The sequence below is a fragment of the Eulemur rufifrons genome, chromosome 6, assembly GCF_041146395.1.
Source record: "Eulemur rufifrons isolate Redbay chromosome 6, OSU_ERuf_1, whole genome shotgun sequence".
NCBI lineage: Eukaryota > Metazoa > Chordata > Mammalia > Primates > Lemuridae > Eulemur > Eulemur rufifrons.
This window is the reverse complement of record NC_090988.1, coordinates 3,821,262-3,841,991: the sequence shown is the minus strand read 5'-3', so window position 1 is coordinate 3,841,991 and position 20,730 is coordinate 3,821,262. Positions and strand designations below refer to the sequence as shown.

The 20,730-nt window shown below is 56.1% G+C and overlaps 1 protein-coding gene across 1 annotated transcript in view; it reads right to left on the bottom strand.

The window, feature by feature from the left end:
- KIRREL3 (kirre like nephrin family adhesion molecule 3) overlaps positions 1–19,386 on the bottom strand; it is a 108,935-nt gene extending 89,549 nt beyond the window's left edge. Inside the window, exon 1 of the mRNA XM_069468644.1 lies at positions 19,341–19,386. Within this exon, the coding sequence (XP_069324745.1) occupies positions 19,341–19,374 (34 nt within the window). The 5' untranslated portion in view covers positions 19,375–19,386. The remainder of the gene's footprint in view (positions 1–19,340) is intronic.
- Positions 19,387–20,730: the final 1,344 nt, after the last annotated feature.

Sequence of the window (20,730 nt, the reverse complement as noted above, 5' to 3'; positions counted from 1 at the left end):
AAAGACGATGAGTGGCCCTCAGCTGCCGCTTGGAACACGTGACCGATGGGCCACCTGCTGGGCCTAGGTCCTGGACAGGACAGTGAACACAGGGCAGTCAGGCTTGGGAAGAACTTTGGCCCTGGGCCTGGCAGTGCCTCAGTTTCCTCATCTGCACAGCGGGGATGACGCACGTACTGGGCGAAGCCGCCGTGAGGAGGAGAGGCCTCACACACACAGTCTTGGTGGGCCGCTTCACCACTTCCTACGGGTCTGCCTTGGGCCTGGCACCAACGCTGGGCCAGGCACCCCCGGCACGCAGGGGCCCGGAGCTGGGAATAGAGGTTTTACAAAGCCGAAGCTGGGCCGGGCAGACACCTGCTTCTCCACAGGTCGTGCGGGGAGAGCCCAGAGTGTGAGCCCCTGCGGCCTGGCCACTGTCGCCATCCCAGCCGGTCAGCCATGTAGAACGGGCTCAAATGTCACCGTCTGCTCTGTCATTAGGGCCCCACTGAGGAAGGCTCAGGAACCCTCGCACCGGGGATTTTCATCTTTCATCGCCAGCTCCCTCCCAGCCTAGAGTTCACAAATTGCCTCTTACGAGATCAAGGGCAACTGTCCCTGTCCTGAGAAGGAAAGGGGGGAGGGAGCGAGCCGGCGCTGCTCTCCTGATGCCAGACGGGGCCAGAAGGGCCAGGCACGAGGCAGGACTGAGATCACACCTGCAAGCCCATGTCTGAACTTCTGCTGTTCTCCTGCTGCTCGGCACTGGGCCTGCTCCTAGCACAGGAGAGTGAGCTTCAGGAAGCTTCCAGAATGCCCTGCCATGGCCTACCCCAGGGAGCAGGAGCAGGGTGATGGGGTATGTTCTGGCCCACACAGGTTGACTAACTGATAAAGCTGATTTTTGGGAGGTCCAAGGGCTGCTGCTGAGTGTGCCAGCCCCAGGGGCACCACGCTGGCCTCAGGCAGGGGCAGGGGCCACTCAGCAGTGCCCAGGGCCAGGCTGGTGTTGGGTCTAGGGAAGGCCTGCCTCATCTTCTGCTGACGAGGGGCTCAGAGCCTAGAGGAAGCCCAAGAAACTGGACTAAAAGGCCTTACACAATTAGTGCCAAAGCGAGGCATAGACAGTCCCAAGGAAGGGTCACAGGAGGGTGGGCCCCTGGAATGCCCTGGAGGGTAAGCAAGATGAGGAGAGGGGGGCAGTCCCCGGGATGGAGAACGGCCACGGCACAGCGTGGCACCCAGGACGTGTGCAGGGAATAGGGCATTGATGCCACAAGGTCTGGGCTCTTTCCTGGCACTGCCGTTGAGCGGCCTGGGCAAATTGCTTAGTTTCTCAGAGCTGGTTTCCCTGTCGGGACAGCAATTGCTACTTGTTGGGTTGTTTGTGAGAATGAAATGGGACATTTCGTGTCCCGTGCACAGGGCCCTGCCTACCCTCCACCATGGCAGCTGTCACTACCTTAGGGACCCGGTATGATGTGTGTCTGGAGCATGTGCGTGCGGATGCATTTGGTAGGGTGCAAATCTAGAAAGTCCTGGGGGTCTGATTGTGTGGGCCCTCGGATGCGTGCCAGGAAGTCTGCACTTCATGAGAAGTCAGCCAGGGTTTTTGACGCACGTGCCCAGATCTGAGTTTTGGGAGGATCACAGTGGCGAGCGTGCGGGGGACGGAGGAGGGAATCCGAAGACAGGAGACTGGCTGTCCTGAGGCTCAGGCCAGCGCTGCGTCAGTGGAACGAGAACGGATTCGGGAGCCACTTGGAAGTAGCACTGATAGCACTCGAACGGGGATGAGGGACGCGAAGGCACCAAGGCCCAGCCCCTGGTTGGCAGGGCGGGCCGGGTGGCCGATGATGGAGCCGTTTGCTGCTCAGGAGGGGAAGCAGGTCTGAGGCGAGACAGTGAGTTCAGCGTGGATGCGGACGGACAGGGTCCGGGGATGGCTCAGGTGCAGATGTTCGTACGTGGTTGGGTCCATGGGTCTGGCGCTGGGGAAAAGGTATAACTCACAGTGGACACTCACATGGGCCAGGCAGTAGGAGAAGCATTTTTCGGGATCCTCTCATTTGGTATTAACCTGAGAATTCTCCAAATATGCACAGTTATAGATGTTGATGTGACTATCTAAGAGGGACAAGGTTACTTCAAGCTAGGAGTGTCAGCAGCAGCTGCCTTGGGTGGGACGTCTGACTCCTACCAAGGTTTGCACAGGCTTCGAGCCCAGTCAGGATGGCAAGTGATCATCCAGAATAACCTTCTTCCTTGGGACTGGGATTACAAATATAAACACAGAAGCCGGGAGAACCGGACAGAGGTGGAAGATGGGGCCTTGTCTTCATCGTTGGTTTCTCCTAGACCTCTACCAGGAGAGAGACTTAGAAACATCTTCAACCTCAACATTGCCATTTACAGCCACAGGTAACTTAATTCTGATACACAGGTGAGGAGAAGCTTGCCAAGATCATGAATGTTCCGGAAGTTGTGCTGGAATTTTGTTTGGGCTTACGTAGGAGAGACAGACTGCTCTGCCCGGGGCTGGAGAAGAGGGCAGCAAGTCAGAGGGCGTGTTCTCCCGGCCCTGTTCCCGGGCAGCCTGCGCTTCTCCCAGCCCCACACCTCTCTCCCAGGACACACGGTCCACCAAGGTTGTTCTAGACAGCCGGATCTTTAATGAAGAGCAATCGGGCTGGCCGAGTCCAAAGTTACCATAAATCCTTTGCCTACTGATTACCAGCCTCCCAGCTCCAGCCAGAGCCTGCACCGTGCTCATTAGTGGCAGGGAGAGGGACTCCTCCATTGATCCAGCCGAGGCCTGGATGCCAGGAAGACATTGACAAGTGCTGCTGGAAATACTGACTCCAGGTGTCTGTGAGGAGCCCGTCCATCCTGCCTGAGGTCCCCTGCAGGGCCACCGGAGACAGGGACGGGCAGTGCAGAGGGAGTGTGTGGTGGCGGGGAGGGTGGAGATGGGAGACACTTGGCAGCCCATGCAGCACAAACCCTGGCTGCGGTCTCAGGCCTGCTGCTGCTGTCCCCGGGCCCCGGCTATGTCCCTGTCCTTCTCCGAGTCGCAGGCTCCCCTGTCTTCAGGTTTGGGATATGCACCCACTGTGCCGTCAGGGGGAAGCAGAGGAGCAGGAGGGGAGGAAGAAAGCAGTGCTGAAGGGCAGGGATGGAATCGCGCCAGCAGCCCGAGAGGGAGCTGCAGGCCTGGGCTGCGGGCAGGGCAGCGCCCACAGCCCCTCTTGGTGGGCATCAGTGCGGGGACTGCCGGGAGAGGCTGGAGGCTGGGCGCAGACTGGCTGACCCCATGGTGCCCAGCGGCTCTCGCTCCCTTTTCTAACAACTACATGAGGGGACACGCGAAGCTTTGCCCTTGCTGGGGGCACCTGGGCCCAGAAGGTACTGGTTTGATGCCCCCTCCGCCCTCTCTTAGCTGTGTGCCCTTGGGCCTGACTCTCCCCTTCTCCAAGGCGCAGGTTCCTCACCTGTAAAATGCAGTGTCGGCCCCTCTCCCAACCCTAATGCTCTGTTTTCTAATGCACCCAAAGTGCATTTTGGGGGTTCCTAAGGCTGAAAATAATAAAACCAAGGTGCAAGGAAGTAAAAGTAAATTTTTCAGGGACACTTGGTCTGTTCGGGAAGATCCATGTCTCAAGCATCATTTGAAAAAAAATAAATAATAATTTGATGCTGCTATAGTCCTTGCCAGTCAGAAATGGTTCGAAACTTTCATGTGCATGACAATTCACCTGGGAAGCTCACTTAAAAAATAGTTTCCTGGGCTCCAACCCGGAGATTCTGGGGCAGTGGGTCCGAGCTGGGCCGAGGAATCTGCGTTTTGACGGCTTCCCCATCACTGCTGCGCGTGTACAAGGCACCGGCTCCGGCCAGCTTCCGCCTGGCTCTGGCTCTGCCACTGTGGGCCGCGACCAAGCCTCTGCCTCTCTGTCCGCGTGTGCCTTGGTGTTCCCAGCTGCACAGCGACAGCACTGGGGGAGGTCAGTATCTTCACACCTTTTTCAGTTCAGTAAGCCTTTTGTCTCGTGAGGAACCCTGATGTATAAAACGAGTGGGGGCAGAGCGAAGGGAGCACTGGCGGGACTGAGTCCTGCCTCTGCAGTGGACCCACGGGCCCTCGCGCAACGCTCAAGGATCCCGAAGGCCCATGCAGTCCTCACGGGCTCCACGTCCCATGGGGAGCAACGCGGCCACCTCCCACGGACAGGCCCGGGCCCGGCGCGCACGGTGTGGCCGAGGCAGCTGGCCTTCAGCACCAGGCACTTCGCCTCCCTCGCTGGCCCGCACGGAGCATCACAGTCTAGACCCGGTGCTCACAGCAGCCGGAGCTGTTCCCAGTGGGAAGTGGATCGGCTCAGGGCAAAGCCCCGATTTCTCCCCTCTTGGAGACCAAACACAATGGACTCTTACATCTTTGTTAAGGGAGAGGAGCAAGGGTGGGAATAATCCAAAATGATGGGCAATCCAAAGTAGTGAATAATCCTAAGTAATATTTATTTTTGACTTTGGAATGGATTTTGATGTTCATGTTTGAATATGGATGTGTTTGATGTTCCGGGAATTTTTAATACTTAAAAAAGCCCCACAACCCAGTGAAGGGGTCCCCTCCCTGCCTGCTGCTCAGTGGGTGGAGCCCAAAGCTCCAGGGGGCGAAACCCCACCCTCCCCAGCTGCTGTCTTAGGGCTCAAGCACTCCCTGGGGGGGATGGGGACATTAACAGATTTTGCCTTTAAAAGGACTTCCATTGGCTTTGGGCCTCACGCAAACAGGAGCAAAATAAGAAGCCGTGAAATGTTAACAGAGGACTTGATTACGCAAACTTGGTGATAGCATTTGCCAGGAATGGGGACAATTTGCCAACAGATAATTGAGAGCAGGGTATATATGTGTCCTAATTAAAAAAGTGATTCTTCTTCTCATTGCCCTGGGACTGTCGGCCTGGCCTTCGGGTTGGCTCTGGATATCAACCACAACTCACTCTTACACAAAGCACTTCACCCACACGATCTTACTTAATCCACCCTCACAACGGCCCATGGAGAAGGTTGTGTCATCAGTCCCCATGTGGAGACTTGAATGCCATGGATGTCCCCTCCCAATCCAGCTCTCTTCTCCCTCAGTCTGCTCTTCCGTCACCAGGAACAGGGGCCCCTGCGAGGGCTCGGATTATTTGCACCGACACCGAGAGTGCAGTTTCAAAGAAAGCGAAACAGAACTAACCTGCAGTTACTGCCCCGCCTTTCGGACTGTGTGAAGCGGAAACGTCTGTAAGGAGAAATTCCAAGCTGGGGAGCAGGGCGAGGAGGGGAGGGGTTTCTCTCCAGGAGGCTCAGGCTGGGTCCCTGAGCCCAGGAATCTCAGAGGATGAGCTGGTGACAGGGAGGATGAGAGCAGCGGGGACAGAGCTCCTTCGAAGCAGGAGTAGCCCCAGCTCCAGGCTGGCCACTTCCACACGGACAATCTGGAGAGGCAGACTCTTTCCCACCCACGGTCACAGTGTGCGGGAGACCCAGATTCCATGTGACTCCAGCTGTGGCCTTTGTTTACACAGCAGTACCAGCCCAGCAGAGGGTGTTTGATCTGTGGGGTCTCCTCTCCAGAGAGCAGAGACCGACTACTGTGTCCTCTGACTGCCCCAGCTGTGCTGCAAACACAGATACGTGCCCACAGGGCACAGCCCCTGCCCCACCCGTGGACCAGAGAAACCTCTTTTGGTCCCACGGTGCCCTTGGGCTGAGGTCAGACCGGCCCCAGCCGTAGGGCTAGAGCGGTCTGCACCCAGGCCGTTGTGGCTCTGCCCCCGCACCCCCGCCCACAGCTGCTGCAAAGGCTGCTCACCCGCAGCAGCTCTCCCTGCTCAGTCTGGGCGTGGTGAGTGACGACTTCCATTCCCTGCCCCGTGGGAGCCGTGGCCCCTGCAGCAGCCCCTGCAGAGCTGAGCCTCTTATTTGCTGTGAGACAACCCAGGGAGGAGCAGCTGGTGCCTGGCTGGGCCCTTCTGCTGGGGCAGCAAATGGGCGCGATCTTGAGAGATGTGGCCCCATTCCTGCCTGCCCCGCACTCCAGGACATCTCTGTTTTCTAGCCTGGAGTGCCCTGGAGACAGCAGCGGCCCCGTAATCGGAGAGTTACTCACGGCTTCACTGGAGAGAACCGAGCAGCTTTCAAGCCGCCTCCCCTAAAAGCAGCAATATTTGGTAACACTTGGCGTCTTGGGGAGAGAATTCATGTCTGTAATTAGTTACTGTATATCACCGTTAGTACTCTGCTCAGAATTTACTGGGCAAATACCGTTTAACTGCACAATAACCACAGGTCCATGCTGCTTATTGGGTAATTTACTGAGGCTGGGAGATGGGGCAGGAGGGCCTCCGAGCAGGAGGTATTGCAACCCCTGAATCAGACTTTATGAGTTCGAGTTTGGCAGGGAGACAACCGCCCGTAGCCAGCTCTCCTCGCTTTGTTTTGCAGAGTTGGCTGGCAGACTGCTTCCTCTCCTCCATTTATTACAGGCGGAGAGGTCTGGGACTGGGGTTGGGGGCTGCCCGGGGCTACCTGGGGCCTTTTGATAGAGGGTCTTTGGCAGAGTCTGCAGCAGGAGCCCAGGCTCAGTGTCCTGGGGGCTCCATCCAGCCCTGCCATTCACTCCCTCCACGGGCCTCTTTCTGTATCTGGGCCAGCGGTGGCAGTGCAGGGGCTGTCCTTGGCTGGCAGCACCAGGGTAATCACTTAAGCCCTTTCTTCTCTCGCAAGTGCAGTGTTGCTTGGGAAGCGGCCATTCCTGGACGTTTGGCCGGCGTTCCTGGCCTTAATCTGCTTGAGCAAAGTCTGTCTTTGTTTGGCCTTGCACCGTCTAAACTCCTCTAACCCATTTAGGTCACAGAGAGGGAAAGAGACACAATAATGAAAAACTCAACGTGCAACACTGCCTTACACAATCTAATAAATTACTCGGTACCTGGCTGCCAGCTCAGACTAAGCCCAATATTGCCTGCAGTAATTATTTAGATCAAATGCAGTTTATGTGCTTCATATTTGTGCTTCTGCGCTCAGTGGTAACTTATAAATGTCATTGTGGTGTTTATTTGTTATAATGAAACTTAATGGCCTCGGAAGCCAGGAGCAGAGCTGGTGGGGCAGCAGGTTTAGAACAATCTCTTCATCGCTGGAGAGGGAATGAGCCAAGGTAACTCGCAGCTGCCCTGCAGAGAGGAGATCTGCAGGGATGGTGGTGTCCTCATGCTGTGTGGTGGACGGGGAGAGCCAGGAGCCTCAGAGACATCGTCCGGAGCGGGGGTCTCGGCTGGCTGTCGCCCAGCACCGCCTGCCTGCCTGCTCTGTCGTCTAAGAGCTTTTCAGGGTGGTAGGTGCTCAGTCTTCCATGGCCTGATGACCAGCCCTGATGAGGGACGAATGGGGTGGAGATGAGGACCCCAGGGTGACAGCATTACGGAGCACAGGCTGGCAGGGAGCAGCGTGCAGAGAGTGGGGGATGGGAAACGAAGGAGGGTGTCCTCGGGCCCAAAGAGAGGATGGCAGGGCCTCCTTCCTGGATCAGGACGGGGCACCGGTGGCAGGAAGCACGAGGTGTGCGGAACAGGAGGAGCCGGCAGCGGTGGCAGGGCAGGGGGTCCCCCAGGCTCTGCAGGGGGCCTGAGAGCAAGGAGGGGCCTTTAACGCTGAGCTCAGGTCGGGGCTTCACGCAGTCCTGGGCGCTGCCGTCCATTAGCCGTGTGGCGTGGGCGAGTTATTTCTCTTTCCTGAGTTTCACTTGCTTGTGTGAAAGTGTGAGTGATAACAGGTACCTCTCGGGACTGTGGTGACGGTTAAACGCAGCGATGTGTCCACAGAGGCGCGCACGGTGCCCGGCTCACAGCGCAGGACACAGTGAGAGGCACACGGCCGATGCTCAATAAATGTGAATAAACGCATAATAACACTTCCCACTGTGTTCCAAACAGCTGAGCTTGGATTTGGACCTCACGATTGTTTAGCGTTGATCTTCTTATCCTCATTTTACAGGGTGGCATGGAGGCCCAGGGGTGACAGTAACTTGCCCAGGACTGCCCAGCTGGTTTGCGGAGTGGCATTCATTCTCCCACCCCCAGGGCAGGGTCCCCCACAGTGCACACCGGACAGCCCCATGTGTGCTGGGAGGCCAACCTCGCCCCTCCTGGCCAGCTGCCCGCCCCCGGGAGACCAGGCCCAGAGCCTGCGCTGCCTCCCAGAGGCAGAGCGAGGGGCCCTTCCTGTCCGTGTCATCGCAGACTGCGTTCCCTCACGTGCGCCTCCTCTTCGCCCCCAGTGACACGCTCAGACAGGCTCCCCCACCCTAAGTAGGAGTGAAGATTGCTGGGCACTGTCCTTTCTCCCACCAGCCCACCCCTCCTACAGCACCTCCTCTCTGCTGCCAGCACAGACGGGACTGACTTGGGGGCGTCCACGTGCAACACTGGTTACCACGCCTCGCAGCTTACGGTCCTTCCCGGTTTCTCAAAGCACCTGCACAGCCACGGTGCGTATTTCATCCTTACAGCAAGCGCAAGGAGGAAAGAGGGCTGGCATTGTGAGTACAACCATTTTGCAGATGTCAAAATATAGGTCAAGAGAGATCAAGTCTCATACCTAGTCAGGAACAAAACTAGTTTTTAAAACCTTTATTTACTTATTTTTTTGTTTTGTTTTGACTCACAGTGAAATGTTCTCTGGGAAACTGAGTGTGTTTGCTTCATGCAAATAAGTAGTAGCACCATCTTGCAGAGTACTACTCGTATCGCACTTTACAGTTTATAAAGCCTGTTTGTCCATGTTATAATACTTTCCTGGCCCCAGCTAGGCAGGTATGATTTATTCTTGTTTAACAAAGCTCACACAACTAGTTAGTGGCAGATCTGGGCCTTAAACCATTATTTCCCAAAGTGGATTCCAGGGAACACCAGTCCTGACACATGCTACAGGAAAAATGTTTTGTGGTCCAGCGCATTTGGGAAACTCTATGAAGCATATCCCCCTTTTGGCAGTTCAATGTGCCCTTTGAAATTAATATTAAAGTCTTGAGAAGTTCAGCCAGAGAGAGCCTTGTTTAATGGGGTCTCACTAGCTTCGTCCACCTGGTGTAACCATGCAGGCTGCATTCCACGCAAAACCTACACGCAGCAGAAGCGCCGCTCCCGGGCAGCGTGTGTGCGACCCCTCCTCCCCCGCGTGCTCCGAGGCAGAGGCGAGGACGGGGTGAGGACGGGGTAGGAGGTGCGCTTCTGGGCACCATCACGGCTGAAGCGTCCCCTCCCCAGGCTGCCTCCTCTCTACTCCCCGGCAGTCAAGTGCAGACAATTCGCCCAGCGTTAGCACAGTCAGCCAGCCTGTATCTGGGGCAGGGTCAGAGGGGACACCTGGCTGGCCGAGTGTGGCCCGTGGGCAGCGCACGGGGCGGGGGGCAATACAGGGGACAGCAGTGCCCGGCCATGGGGAGGAATCCACAGCACACACAGTAGGTGCTCAGCTCGTCGGCCCTCGGTGGGGATGGGGGGCTCACCCGCCCTCCTCGCCCTAACACATGAGGGTCCCCAGGCGGGTGCCAGTCAGAAGACCGGCGTTTGGCTCGCAGCTTTACCACGTGGTGGCTGTGTGCCTTCAGGTAGGCAACTTAGTCTCTCTGAGCCTCAGTTTCCTCATCCTCAAAATGGGGATAACGTTACCTCCCTTGTGAGGTGGTGAAGATTCAATGACCTAAGTGTGTAAAAGTGCCTCCTTCGTCCCCACTGTTGCAGTTTAGCTTCATCCCTTTCTCCTGCTTTGTCGAAGTCTCCCCGTCAGAACAGTGGCTTTCCCTCCTCTGTGTGAGCGCATCATCTGTGTGTCTCTCCGGCTCTCCCATCTCCCTGCCTTCCGCTACTTTATTATACGCCCGTCTGCCCACCGACCCGAGTCTCTGCGGGCTGTCGCTGCCTCTGCCGGAGCTGCCTGTACCCGTGGCCTGGCCGCGACGGCGTCTGCAAGCTGACTTCCAGCTCAGTGTCCGCGCTGCTCCGAGGGCCACCGTGCCCTCACACACAGCAGGCCCCCAGCGCTGGCACTCAGTGCCCCCAAGCAGCCTGCCACCCACTCCCCACGGGAGCAGGTGCGCAGACACCCCACGCTGCAGCCGGCCCACCGCCCTTCTCAGAGTTTCCCTCTAGGACTGGTTCCAGCCGCCCGCAGTCGCAGGCGTGATGTCGGCTTTCCGTGTCGATTTCTGCCCCTCGTCCTGGCGCCTCTGCACCTCCCTGATGAACTATTACTCTAAGTCCTTGCCTGGGGTCTGCTAAGCCGGGGACCGAGACTCGATAAGGGCATCCCCCACGTGTTACTCGGCTCCACGTTCCCCCAGCACCGGGCACACGGTAGGTGCTGGCAGATCTCGGAATCAGACAGAAATGAGCCGCGGGAACAGACACTGGCGGCTGTCAGTCACCGCAGTGATGTCCGCAGGCCGGCCCAGGGGGCCGCCGGGGAGCCCGGGGAGCGGCACAGATGCCTAGCCCTGCCGCAGCCCACTCTAACCTCTGTACTTGCCCCACCTGGTCCTGGGCCACACCTTGGCGAGTGCAGTCGAGGTCCAGCGTCCTTCCTCGCTGAGGGGGGCAGCGGGGGTGGTGTTTTGAGACCCTCCCCTGAATAACGGTTGGGAGGTGCTGCCCTTCAGTACTAAGAATAGGGGTTTTCCTAGTGCGCTGCACTTGGAGGTGGGGACTGCTACATTGCTCTATTTATCCCACACTCCGTACGCAGTTACTGAAACTGTCACCGTGTCCCATATTCCACAGGCCATTATGTGTGTTTCAAACCATTATATAAATGGACTTGATTTGGCACTTCTGAATGTCACTAAACTCCTCCCATACCAGTAACAACACAGTTTCCATAGAAACGAATACATCTCAGAAGGGAAGGCACAGGGAAGAAAGCAGATGGAATGGGGGAAACGCACCCGGGTTTCTGCTTCCAGGGGCTGGGCCGGCGCTGTGAGCGCTCCGCAGCGTGGGCCTGCTCTCTCAGCTTCCATCGCCTGTCCCTGCTGAAGCCCTGGGTGGTCCCTCAACCTGAGCCTGCTCACCCTGTCCTTGATGAAAGCCCTGGGTGGTCCCCTCAACCTGAGCCTGCTCACCCTGTCCTTGATGAAAGCCCTGGGTGGTCCCCTCAACCTCAGCCTGCTCACCCTGTCCTTTGATAAAAGCCCTGGGTGGTCCCCTCAACCTGAGCCTGCTCACCCTGTCCTTGATGAAGCCCTGGGTGGTCCCCTCAACCTGAGCCTGCTCACCCTGTCCTTGATGAAGCCCTGGGTGGTCCCCTCAACCTGAGCCTGCTCACCCTGTCCTTGATGAAGCCCTGGGTGGTCCCCTCAACCTGAGCCTGCTCACCCTGTCCTTGATGAAAGCCCTGGGTGGTCCTCTCAACCTGAGCCTGCTCACCCTGTCCTTGCTGAAGCCCTGGGTGGTCCCCTCAACCTGAGCCTGCTCACCCTGTCCTTGATGAAGCCCTGGGTGGTCCCCTCAACCTGAGCCTGCTCACCCTGTCCTTGATGAAAGCCCTGGGTGGTCCCCTCAACCTGAGCCTGCTCACCCTGTCCTTGATGAAAGCCCTGGGTGGTCCCCTCAACCTGAGCCTGCTCACCCTGTCCTTGATGAAAGCCCTGGGTGGTCCCCTCAACCTGAGCCTGCTCACCCTGTCCTTGATAAAAGCCCTGGGTGGTCCCCTCAACCTGAGCCTTCTCACCCTGCGCACAGCACCGAACCCGACAGCGCCGCAGGCCGCTAAGCGTCCTCGTGCATTCCGACCACTCCGGGCCTTCCTTCAGGCTGCAGCGAGGGCTGGGGGGAGGGTCTCAGCACTTGATGAATCCGGTGATGAAGCCTTTGAGGCTGGCTGAGGACGGAGGGCAGGAGAGGCACAGGGAAGAAGGGAGGCCTCCCCAGAGTGCAGCTGGCATCTCAGAGAGCCCTGAACTGGGCTCCTTGTCATCAGTGCAGCCGAATGGTAGAGCTGCAGACACTTGGGGCTGAAGGGCGCTGTGTTTGGAATCCCTTTATGAGAGCTGCCCAGGGCCTTGGCAGGCAGTGAGTTTCCTGTCTTTGGAGGGATCTAAGCCTGGGTTACAATGCCTCTTAAAACAAAAATAGCTCACAGGGCTCAGCTAAATATCGCTTTCTCCAGGAAGCCATCCTGGACACTGCTCCCTGGCCTGCAGTTTGGTTGGGTTCTTCTCTGTTCCCACAGCCCCTGGTATTACTGCCTGGGCACGGCTGCTGCCACGCCGCACTGTAATTGCCTACGTGTTTGTCTCCCTACCCCAGCCCTGTGGCATCCTGGGAGGCAGGGACTGTGTCTGTACCTGCCGAGGGCACGGCACGCACAGTGCCAGGCACAGAGTAGGCATGGGGCATGTAGCTGGTGAAGAAACGAGTGCGCAACGTCACAACGGTCAGAGTCTTTACGCATATTGGTACTTGGCAGGGATACTGAGCCATCAGAGAGTGTGGACTGCATGACCTTTGGTCCCTTCTGGCTTCAAGAATCTATAATGACATGGTTCTAAGCCTGCCCTGACTATACCTGGGATTTGACTCTAGCTTTCTCCTACTCCCAGCCACTGTGCTTAACCATTAAGAATACTAGTCACAGTGCTAAAAAGAAAAACCAGAACCAGAACATCTGGGTATAAGACATATCGAATCTCCCAAGTGGAGGGTAACATTCCCGGGGACCAAAACTACTGCCTGCTGCCTGTGCTACTCTGGACAAGTCACATCCCCTTCCCTGAGTCTCGATGTCTCCTCTCCAGGTGATTGTCAGTGTTCCTTCCAAGAGTCTGTGATTGTCAGATCACCCGGTCCCAGCATCTTGGAGCCACTGGCCAGCGCAGAGAAGGTCACTTTCCTTACTCTGCTGTCAACGTCACTCTGCGCAAATACTGTGCTAGGCTCCTGGGACATACCGGAGACTAAGCAGCTTACTGACTGCTGGGGAGACAGGGACTAGTTAAATAACTGCAATATGATCTTACGTGTGCAAACTGAGCTAAGCTGGGAAGGGTACGGATACGGTTGTATGAAGAGCGTGTACCAGGAACTTGATCCGGACTGTGGAGGGTGGGTCAGGGGAGGCTTTGCTGGAGAAGAGACTTGAGCTGCAATCTGAAGGATGAGCGGGATGCAGCGTGGGAAGGGTTTGGGGATGGGGTGTGGTGAGTGTGGCCAGCACCCCAAGAGGAGGGAGCAGGTAGACAAGGCCCCTTGGCCGTGGGAGCATGCCCTGTTCGAGGAGCAGCAGGAAGGCCACGTGGCTGCAGTGTGGAGTGTCAAGGGGGAAGGTGAGGACAGGAGGTAGGTAGGAGCCAGAGCACATGGAGCTTTGCAAAACGTGCTGAGGATTCAGATGTCTTTCCTAAAACCAGTTGAAAGCCATTGAAATGTTTTCAAGAGGAGCATGTCAGGATCAGATTTGTATTTTGAAACACCGTTCTGGCCGAAGTGTGGAAAACGAACCTGGTGGGGAGAGGAGGGACGTCATGCGTGTAAGAAGCCAGAGAGCAGAGCCCTGCTGCAGCCCAGGCCAGAGCGCTGGGGCACAGGGGCCAGCACGGTGGCTGTGAGAGGGGGAGAGGGAGCGGAGGTAAAATCCCCAGGACTTGGTGAGGGTTGGACATGGGTGCGAGGGAAAGGGAAGTTTAAAAAGGAGCCTGGCAGGGTCTGCAGCCGAGGGAGCCCCTGGCCTGAAATAAGCAGGGCTCCTGGTGGCAATGGTGGCGGGAGGAATGGGCCCGGGAAAAAGCTCCGGAATCCTCCATTGGATTGTGGCAGGAGAGTGGAAACAGTGGTTCTCTTGTTCCAAGACATCGAGTGAATTAAATAACAATCAGAAAGCGCCCTGGAAATCTGAGTCTTGCCATAAATAACAAACAGGGACATTATACAAATATTGGGCTTTGCAGCCCCAGTGGAAGAAAACACATCAGTAAGAAAAATGAAATAAGAAAAACGCACCCCAAGGCCCCAACTAACAAAATGACAGTATTAGCCACGGTGCCGGGGGCTGGGCAGACAGTGGAGGGATGGTCTCAGGACAGAGACGGCGGGCCCTCAGCATGAGCCAGGCTGCGCACCTGTGCGGTCAGGGTGAGAGGAGCTGCCGGCGTCAGCCCCCTGCTTCCCTGGGCAGGTCCCTGGGCCAAGGGCCCAGGCCGCCCTAACCCTGCTTCCCCTCTGCCCGGCCACCGGGTGTGCAGCTGCTATGGCCTGAGTTCACTCTCTGAAGACAGACGGGAGAGAGAAACTGGGATCTGCCTTCGGAGGCTGCCAAGCAAAGCCAGTCGGTGGACTCCAGCGCTGGTTCCTTTGGTGACCACCGCATTTAAAGTATGGGAGGGGTGGTGAGAACAGGGTGCAGGCCGGGTGCTGAGAGCCAAGATAGAGCCTCATGGGTGATATTCTGAGATGCTATTCCATGTCGTGCACGAAAGGGTTGAAATCCAGGCGTTTGGGGACTTGCTCACATGGCTGGCGCCTTGCTCGGTGGTGCCCCTCCCACGACACCTCCCGACTGCGGCGCAACTGTCTCATCCACTCTATTAGGGACAGGCAGGGCAGGAAGCAGCGGAGGCGGGAGACTCTTTCCTACGGCCTGGGGCCGGCGTTGCAGAAGGAGAGAGCAGGCTCCCCCGCCATCACACGCAGCTTCAGAGCTGTCCACGCCGGGGCCTCTCAGGGCTCCGCCTGCCCCGCCAGGCTGGGAGGGAGGACGTGCCCTGCGGGCCGCTCGCACACAGAGCCCTCGGGGACCGGGTGCCATCGGCCGTGCGCCAGGCAGGGGCCCCTGAAGGGCAGCCATCTGCGGAGCCGGCTCTCTCCTTCTGGGGAGCTCTCGCCCCTTCCAAGGGGGCCCAGAAGTCTCCCGCGAGCGGAAGCTGCCCCTGCTGGTCACCGGCAGGTGTTTTGTGCCGGGAACACGAAAGGGACCGCGGCGGAGGCATTTCCGTTCTCCCTTCGCTGAGCTGAGAGAAGCAGCTCGGCACTGCGATTCTGAGGGTCCAGGGGGACCCCAGGTCCCGAAAATGGCCCCTGCCCTGATCGGCAGCCTGAGAGCACCTGGTGGAGGGAGGAGACCCCTGCGCAGGCCCACGTGGCCTGCAGGGGTCGGCCAGAGGGGAGGTCAAGCCCTGGCCGCCTCCCTCTCCTCCTTTCGCACCTTCTCAAGAGTCCTTTGGCCTCAGTTTTCCCGTCCCTTAGGAATGTCTTCTCTGCCCTCTCCCCTCGCTCCAGGTCGCGCCTGATTTTCTCCCATGTCAACTCATGTCCCTGCGTTCTGCCCTCTCTTCTCCTTGTCCCTCTGTCTTCCCAGCCCCCCTAAAAGCCCAAACCAAGCTGATGTGCTAGGGGCTTCCCCTCTGTTTGTGGCCTCAGCCTCCTCTTCCAGAGTTCCAAGGGCCCTGGGTGTCCAAAGCCCCAGGCTGTGTGTGGTCCTCGCTCTTCCAGCCACTTCCCATGGCCCTAGGCAGGTCGCTCAATGCTCCTGGGCCGTGCTGGCTGAGTTGGGTGCCCTGTAATCTCTAGGGTTGTTTGCAGTTCTAACGTAGAGGCACAGTGAGCTTTCTGAGAGGCAGGCACAGCCTCTGTTCTGACACCATGCGGCAGCTTTCTGTCCTGGCCAGGAATAGGCTCAGCTCTGGGCAAGCAATGTGCATCGAGGAGGTGAGTGGTTCTGGGATCCCCAAGAGAGGGGAGAGCCGGGCAAGGAGGGAAGGGTGTGTGTGCATGTGTGTGTGAGTGCGTGCTTGCACTGGGATGGGGCTGCCGGGAGAGACCTGGCTGGAGGTGCCCGAGAACACGGCCCAGCAGTAGGTGGGGTGAGAAAGGAGAGCGGGTGCGGAAAGGAGGGAGGCCCTCCCGGGGCAGGTCTCTCCTCCCAGCCCTCTGCCCTGCTGCCCTGCCTGGGCTGGCCGCCCGAGAAGGGGCTAACAGTACTGGAACTGAAGGACACGCTAGAGTCAGCACCAAGGTAAGACTTAGGGAATTAGCGACGTGGGGAGACTCATTTTGTGGAATATTCTACGTCAGTCCGCTTTGCCTGAGGAGCCTCTTCTCAAGGCCACCTGACACCTGTGGGTGACTTTGTACGTTTCTCTATTGTCACTCAGGGCACTGGTTAATTACCTAGACAGAAATTATACTCCCCATGCGCAAAACACTGGGCTAAGGCCCAGGGATAGGCCAGGAAGAAGGAAGAGTCTTCGCCTGCCCGTAGCTAATTTTCTAGTGGGACTGACAGCACACGAGGAAGCAGCCTAATCAGCAATCAGGCACTGTGGCCAGCGCCACGAAACAAACAGACGGGCTGCCACGATGGAGACGTGGTGGGCGGGGGCATCTAATTTCGGCAGGGTGGTGAGGCAGGGTCTCTCGGGGAGGTGATGTTTACACTGAGGAGTGCCTGCGTGTTTTTACTGTGAGCTCCTTGAGGGCAGGGACTATGTCTTATTTACTTTTATAGCTCCAGGACTTAGAACAATGCCTAGAACTTATTATGAAAAACTGTTATTATTTTTATGGTATTTAATGAAAGTTTGATGAATAAATAAATAATCTCCCTCTAGCAGTTCCTACTTAAAGCACCAATATCTCAATCGCATGAAGACTATTATGTCAAACAAATCTGATCTTCTCGTGCCTAGTCTGTCTTTATTCCCTCCTTTCTTGTCTGCCCTTCACTTGTTTTTGCTCATATCTCTATTTGATGCCCAAACGTGTTGAATCCAAACAGGCAAGAACAAACATACACACTCCACATATTCCCAGCCACCTCCGTTCCTGCAAACCCTGCAGATTCTGAAGCTCTCAAGCACTCCCAAACAGCGAGAACCTCTCACTGACAGTCACGTGCCTCCTCAAACGATCTTTGAACAGCATTTTCTTTTTATTGCTTTGTGTAGTTTAACAGCAGCGACTGCGATTACTCTAACTTATGATAAACCCCAGATCTATAAAGCTCCTGTTCATTCATTATTTTCCTCTTGCTCCTTCTCAAGCTGTTATTTTTTGGAATGCAGTGAGGAGGGGGAGTGGAAGGAGAACAAATTAACAGAGAAACAAATGAAGTAGGGAGACACTTCTCTCTGGGTGACAGGCACCGTATTAGATACTGTTAAACAGGACAAATATACTTTAATACAGCACAAGTAGGTCTTTTATATTTATTCTAAATTGGAAATATAATGAGCACCATCTTATCTCTAATGGGAGAAGCAGCTAATTGTCCTAATATCTCACTAATTCCAGCAATTGGGAGGAAAATAATTATTTTTTACTATTTTACCAATTGTTCAATTTATACCAAGGTGTATTATATACTGTGGACAGAGATTTCTGTCTCTTGATCTATGTCATTGCTGCTATTCCAGTTCAATTATTAATATGTGGAAGTTATAATTATTTTGGGTATTGGTATGAGATAATTATAAGCTAGAAAACAGCTCCCTGTGTTTGCTGATGCCTTTTCTTACCTGCAGACATGCTGGACTATGGGCATGTCCACTTTAGAGAGAGAACAACGTTTAACATGGCACTTGGGGTAGCCAGGCTGGCTGGAGAGGAAGCAGAGGGGCCTTCCCCGTCCAGGGCCTGCCCCTCCTTTGCTTCTGCCTTCTAGCCTTCCAGAGCCAAAGCTCACCCACCTTGCACATCTCTCCTCCACCCCACCGTCTCACCCTCCTCCTTATCCTGTCTCTGCTTTGTTAGTTGAGATTTCTAACTTGTCACCCACATTGGCTCAGCTTGCTTACCACCCTCTCATCTCCTCGGTCACCTAGAAGCTGGGGTCAAATACCTGGAGCCTGGGGTTTCAAATCCAGCCCAGCTTCTGACTTTCTGACTCCCCTAATCCCAATGAACCTTGTTTCAGCTTCTCTAATGAGCTTTGCCAGCAAGAGAGCATGTCTATTCAGCACCACGGACAGAGGCATGCTGTCAGTTCCCACAAATTAGAAGTTACTGCCTAGCAGTCTTGTCAAGGAGGCGGTGTTGGGAAGCGAGGGGGCGGCTGGGAAAGGGAAAAGTCAGCGATGGAGACTGACTGGCAGGACACAGAAAGTGCAGCCTCCAGCCCGGCTGTACTCGGCCATGGGGCTCCCACAAATGGGAAGTGGCTCCCTGGTGCTGCTGCTTTCTAACACGGACAGGCAGCACATGGGGGAGGTGAACACTTCCTGTGCTTAGCTGCGCTGGCCTCTCTCTTGTCAGACCGTCACCATGATGGGTGCTGGTGACAGACCCATGGCTGGCAAGGTCTCAGGTCTGGGGAGCACATGAGGGTGTGGAGTCATGGACGGGCTGGGAGGAGAGCCAGCTGAGAGCACAAGAGGCACTGAAACCATGCCATGGTCTAACTCGAGAGCTGGGAGGGGGAAGCTGCCTCCTGGCCTGGAGTGGGAATGAGGCTACGGGGGCCCTGGGCCTTGGGAGGGGAGGGGCCCAGCTCAGGGCAAGTTGGACTGCTGAGAAGCCAAGGCTTCCTTTGTCTGACTTAATGAATAAATGGCATCCCCAGCCACTGTTTATCTACTTTTGCATTCTGACCAACAGTCGGCGGCATCTGATGGAGAGGGGTGTTAGCTGCACAGACAGATGGCTCCGGAGGAAGAGGACTGGCTCCCTATCACAGCAGGACCACAAGTGACAGCACTCCGCTCACACCCCAGCCTCTGTGCCCATGTCAACGCCTTCCCCCTGCCCTCGGTGACCCAATCAAGCCCCGGAAGACAGGCCCAGTGCAAGAGGAAGGCAGAGTGGCCCATGAGTAAGAGGGAGAGATAGGTCCATGCAGTTGGGAAAGAGAAGGTTTCCAAATGTAGGTTCTCTGGGAGTGAAGACACTGCCTTGCCCTTCCTTGGTGCTCTCCTACTGTTCCCCCACGTGCCTCTCAGGAGCCCTCTGCTCAATAGGCATTCAGGAAATGCAAATGACTGAGGAGAAAGGTAGAGCGTCTGGATCAGAAAAGACAATGGAAGCAGATTTAATTGGGCTGGCGAGTGGGTGGAAAAACAGCAGGGAAGAGAGAGGAAGAGAAGCGGGGGCTGGGGGCTGGAAGGGAGGAGGACGATAGCATAAGGACAGTGCTCGTGAATCAGCAGCCTGTGTTCCAGGCATTCACTGCTCTTCCCCACGTTATTGTAAAAATAGCTTCGTGGGAATCGAACTGATTCCTGAGGTGCCCCACGGTCTTTCCCCACTTCCTCTGCACCGTAGTAGTAGGACAGGGCTTCCTCCCCCCAGAACACGCAAGACGGTGGGGCGGTTCTCACTGACCTTCACTCATTCTCCGGAACGTGTCCTTGGCCATGTAGCCCAGCACCAGACAGCATCCTCTCTTCTGGAGGCCCAGCTCTGGAAGAGAAGCACAGGTGGGTGAGTTGGGAACAGTCAGGCATTAGGGGAGGCCCCTCTGTAGGGGGCTGTGGAGCTTGTTGCTCTCATAAGCATGGCTACTTCTGTATTTAACCAACATTTGTATTGTGCTTACTATGTTCCAGGCATAATTTTAAGCCAGTCATTCCTCATTTGATCCTCACAACAGCCCTATGCAATATATATACCATTATTATCCCATTTTTTATCATCTCCATTTACAGGTGTTATTAAGTGGCTTTAGATGACACAGCTAGCAGGTGGTGGGGCCAGGATTTTAAACCGAGGCAGTCTGGCTCCAGAGTCCATGCTCATCACTATCACTCTGGGTTATTGAGGCCTTTTATATCCCAGGCTTGGACACCATGCCCAGCTCTCCCCGGGATGTGGCAGACCCGCCAGAGTGGATGAGTGTCCAGCCAGCGGTGTCCAGGGTGGAATGACGCAGCCAGACCGCGGTGGCTCAGAAGGATGGAGAAGTGACTGGATGAGTTTGGGGGCTGACACAGAGGTTGCAGTACAGGCAGAAGGACTCTCTCTGCCTTTTGGAGGGTGAATTTTGGGCCAGAAATTCTGTGCATTTCTGTATCAAGGTACAATTTAGCACCATCAAGTGCTTAGGAAGTGTAGGCTCACAGCACAGGGGCTGGGATAGCTAAGAGACACGAGACTCCACAGGGCTTTGACCAATCGGAAAAACTTGATCGAACAATTGCAGGTAGTAAATGAAAGAGATGACTTTTTTTGCACAATATTTTGTGAAGCAGTGCCCACTGTGTGTGAGTGTGGGACTGGGGTATATCTGCCTCACGAGGAGGCAAGTGTCCTCTCTGGTATTGATTCTTTAATTCCAATTTCTCTTAAGCATTTTACGAATTCTGAAGCAATTCCACACCAAATTTTATTTCGACAGCCCCCTGAACAGCCCCGTGAGGTGGGCAGAGAGGTTGCTGCAAGTCACATTGTGCAGTTAGAAGAACTGAGGCTCAATGACGCTAAATGACTTCCCAGGATTATCTGAGACTCCCCACCTCCAGCGCCTTGCTTAGAAGTCCTACAAATGTGACACCTGCCACAGACGGGGTGAGTGAATGAGGGGTGGCTTCCGGAAGTGCGACTGTGACTGCAGCTCCCCCCAGCCTTGCCAGGACTTCTGGGCACCTGACTGCTCCCTCCCTTGGTTTCTCAGAGGAGGGTCCCCTGAGTGGGTGTAATGGCAACTTCTCCCAGACACTGGGTGTCCCTGTGAGCCTGGCCAGTGTCCAGGCCGTTACAGGACAGATAGAGCAGG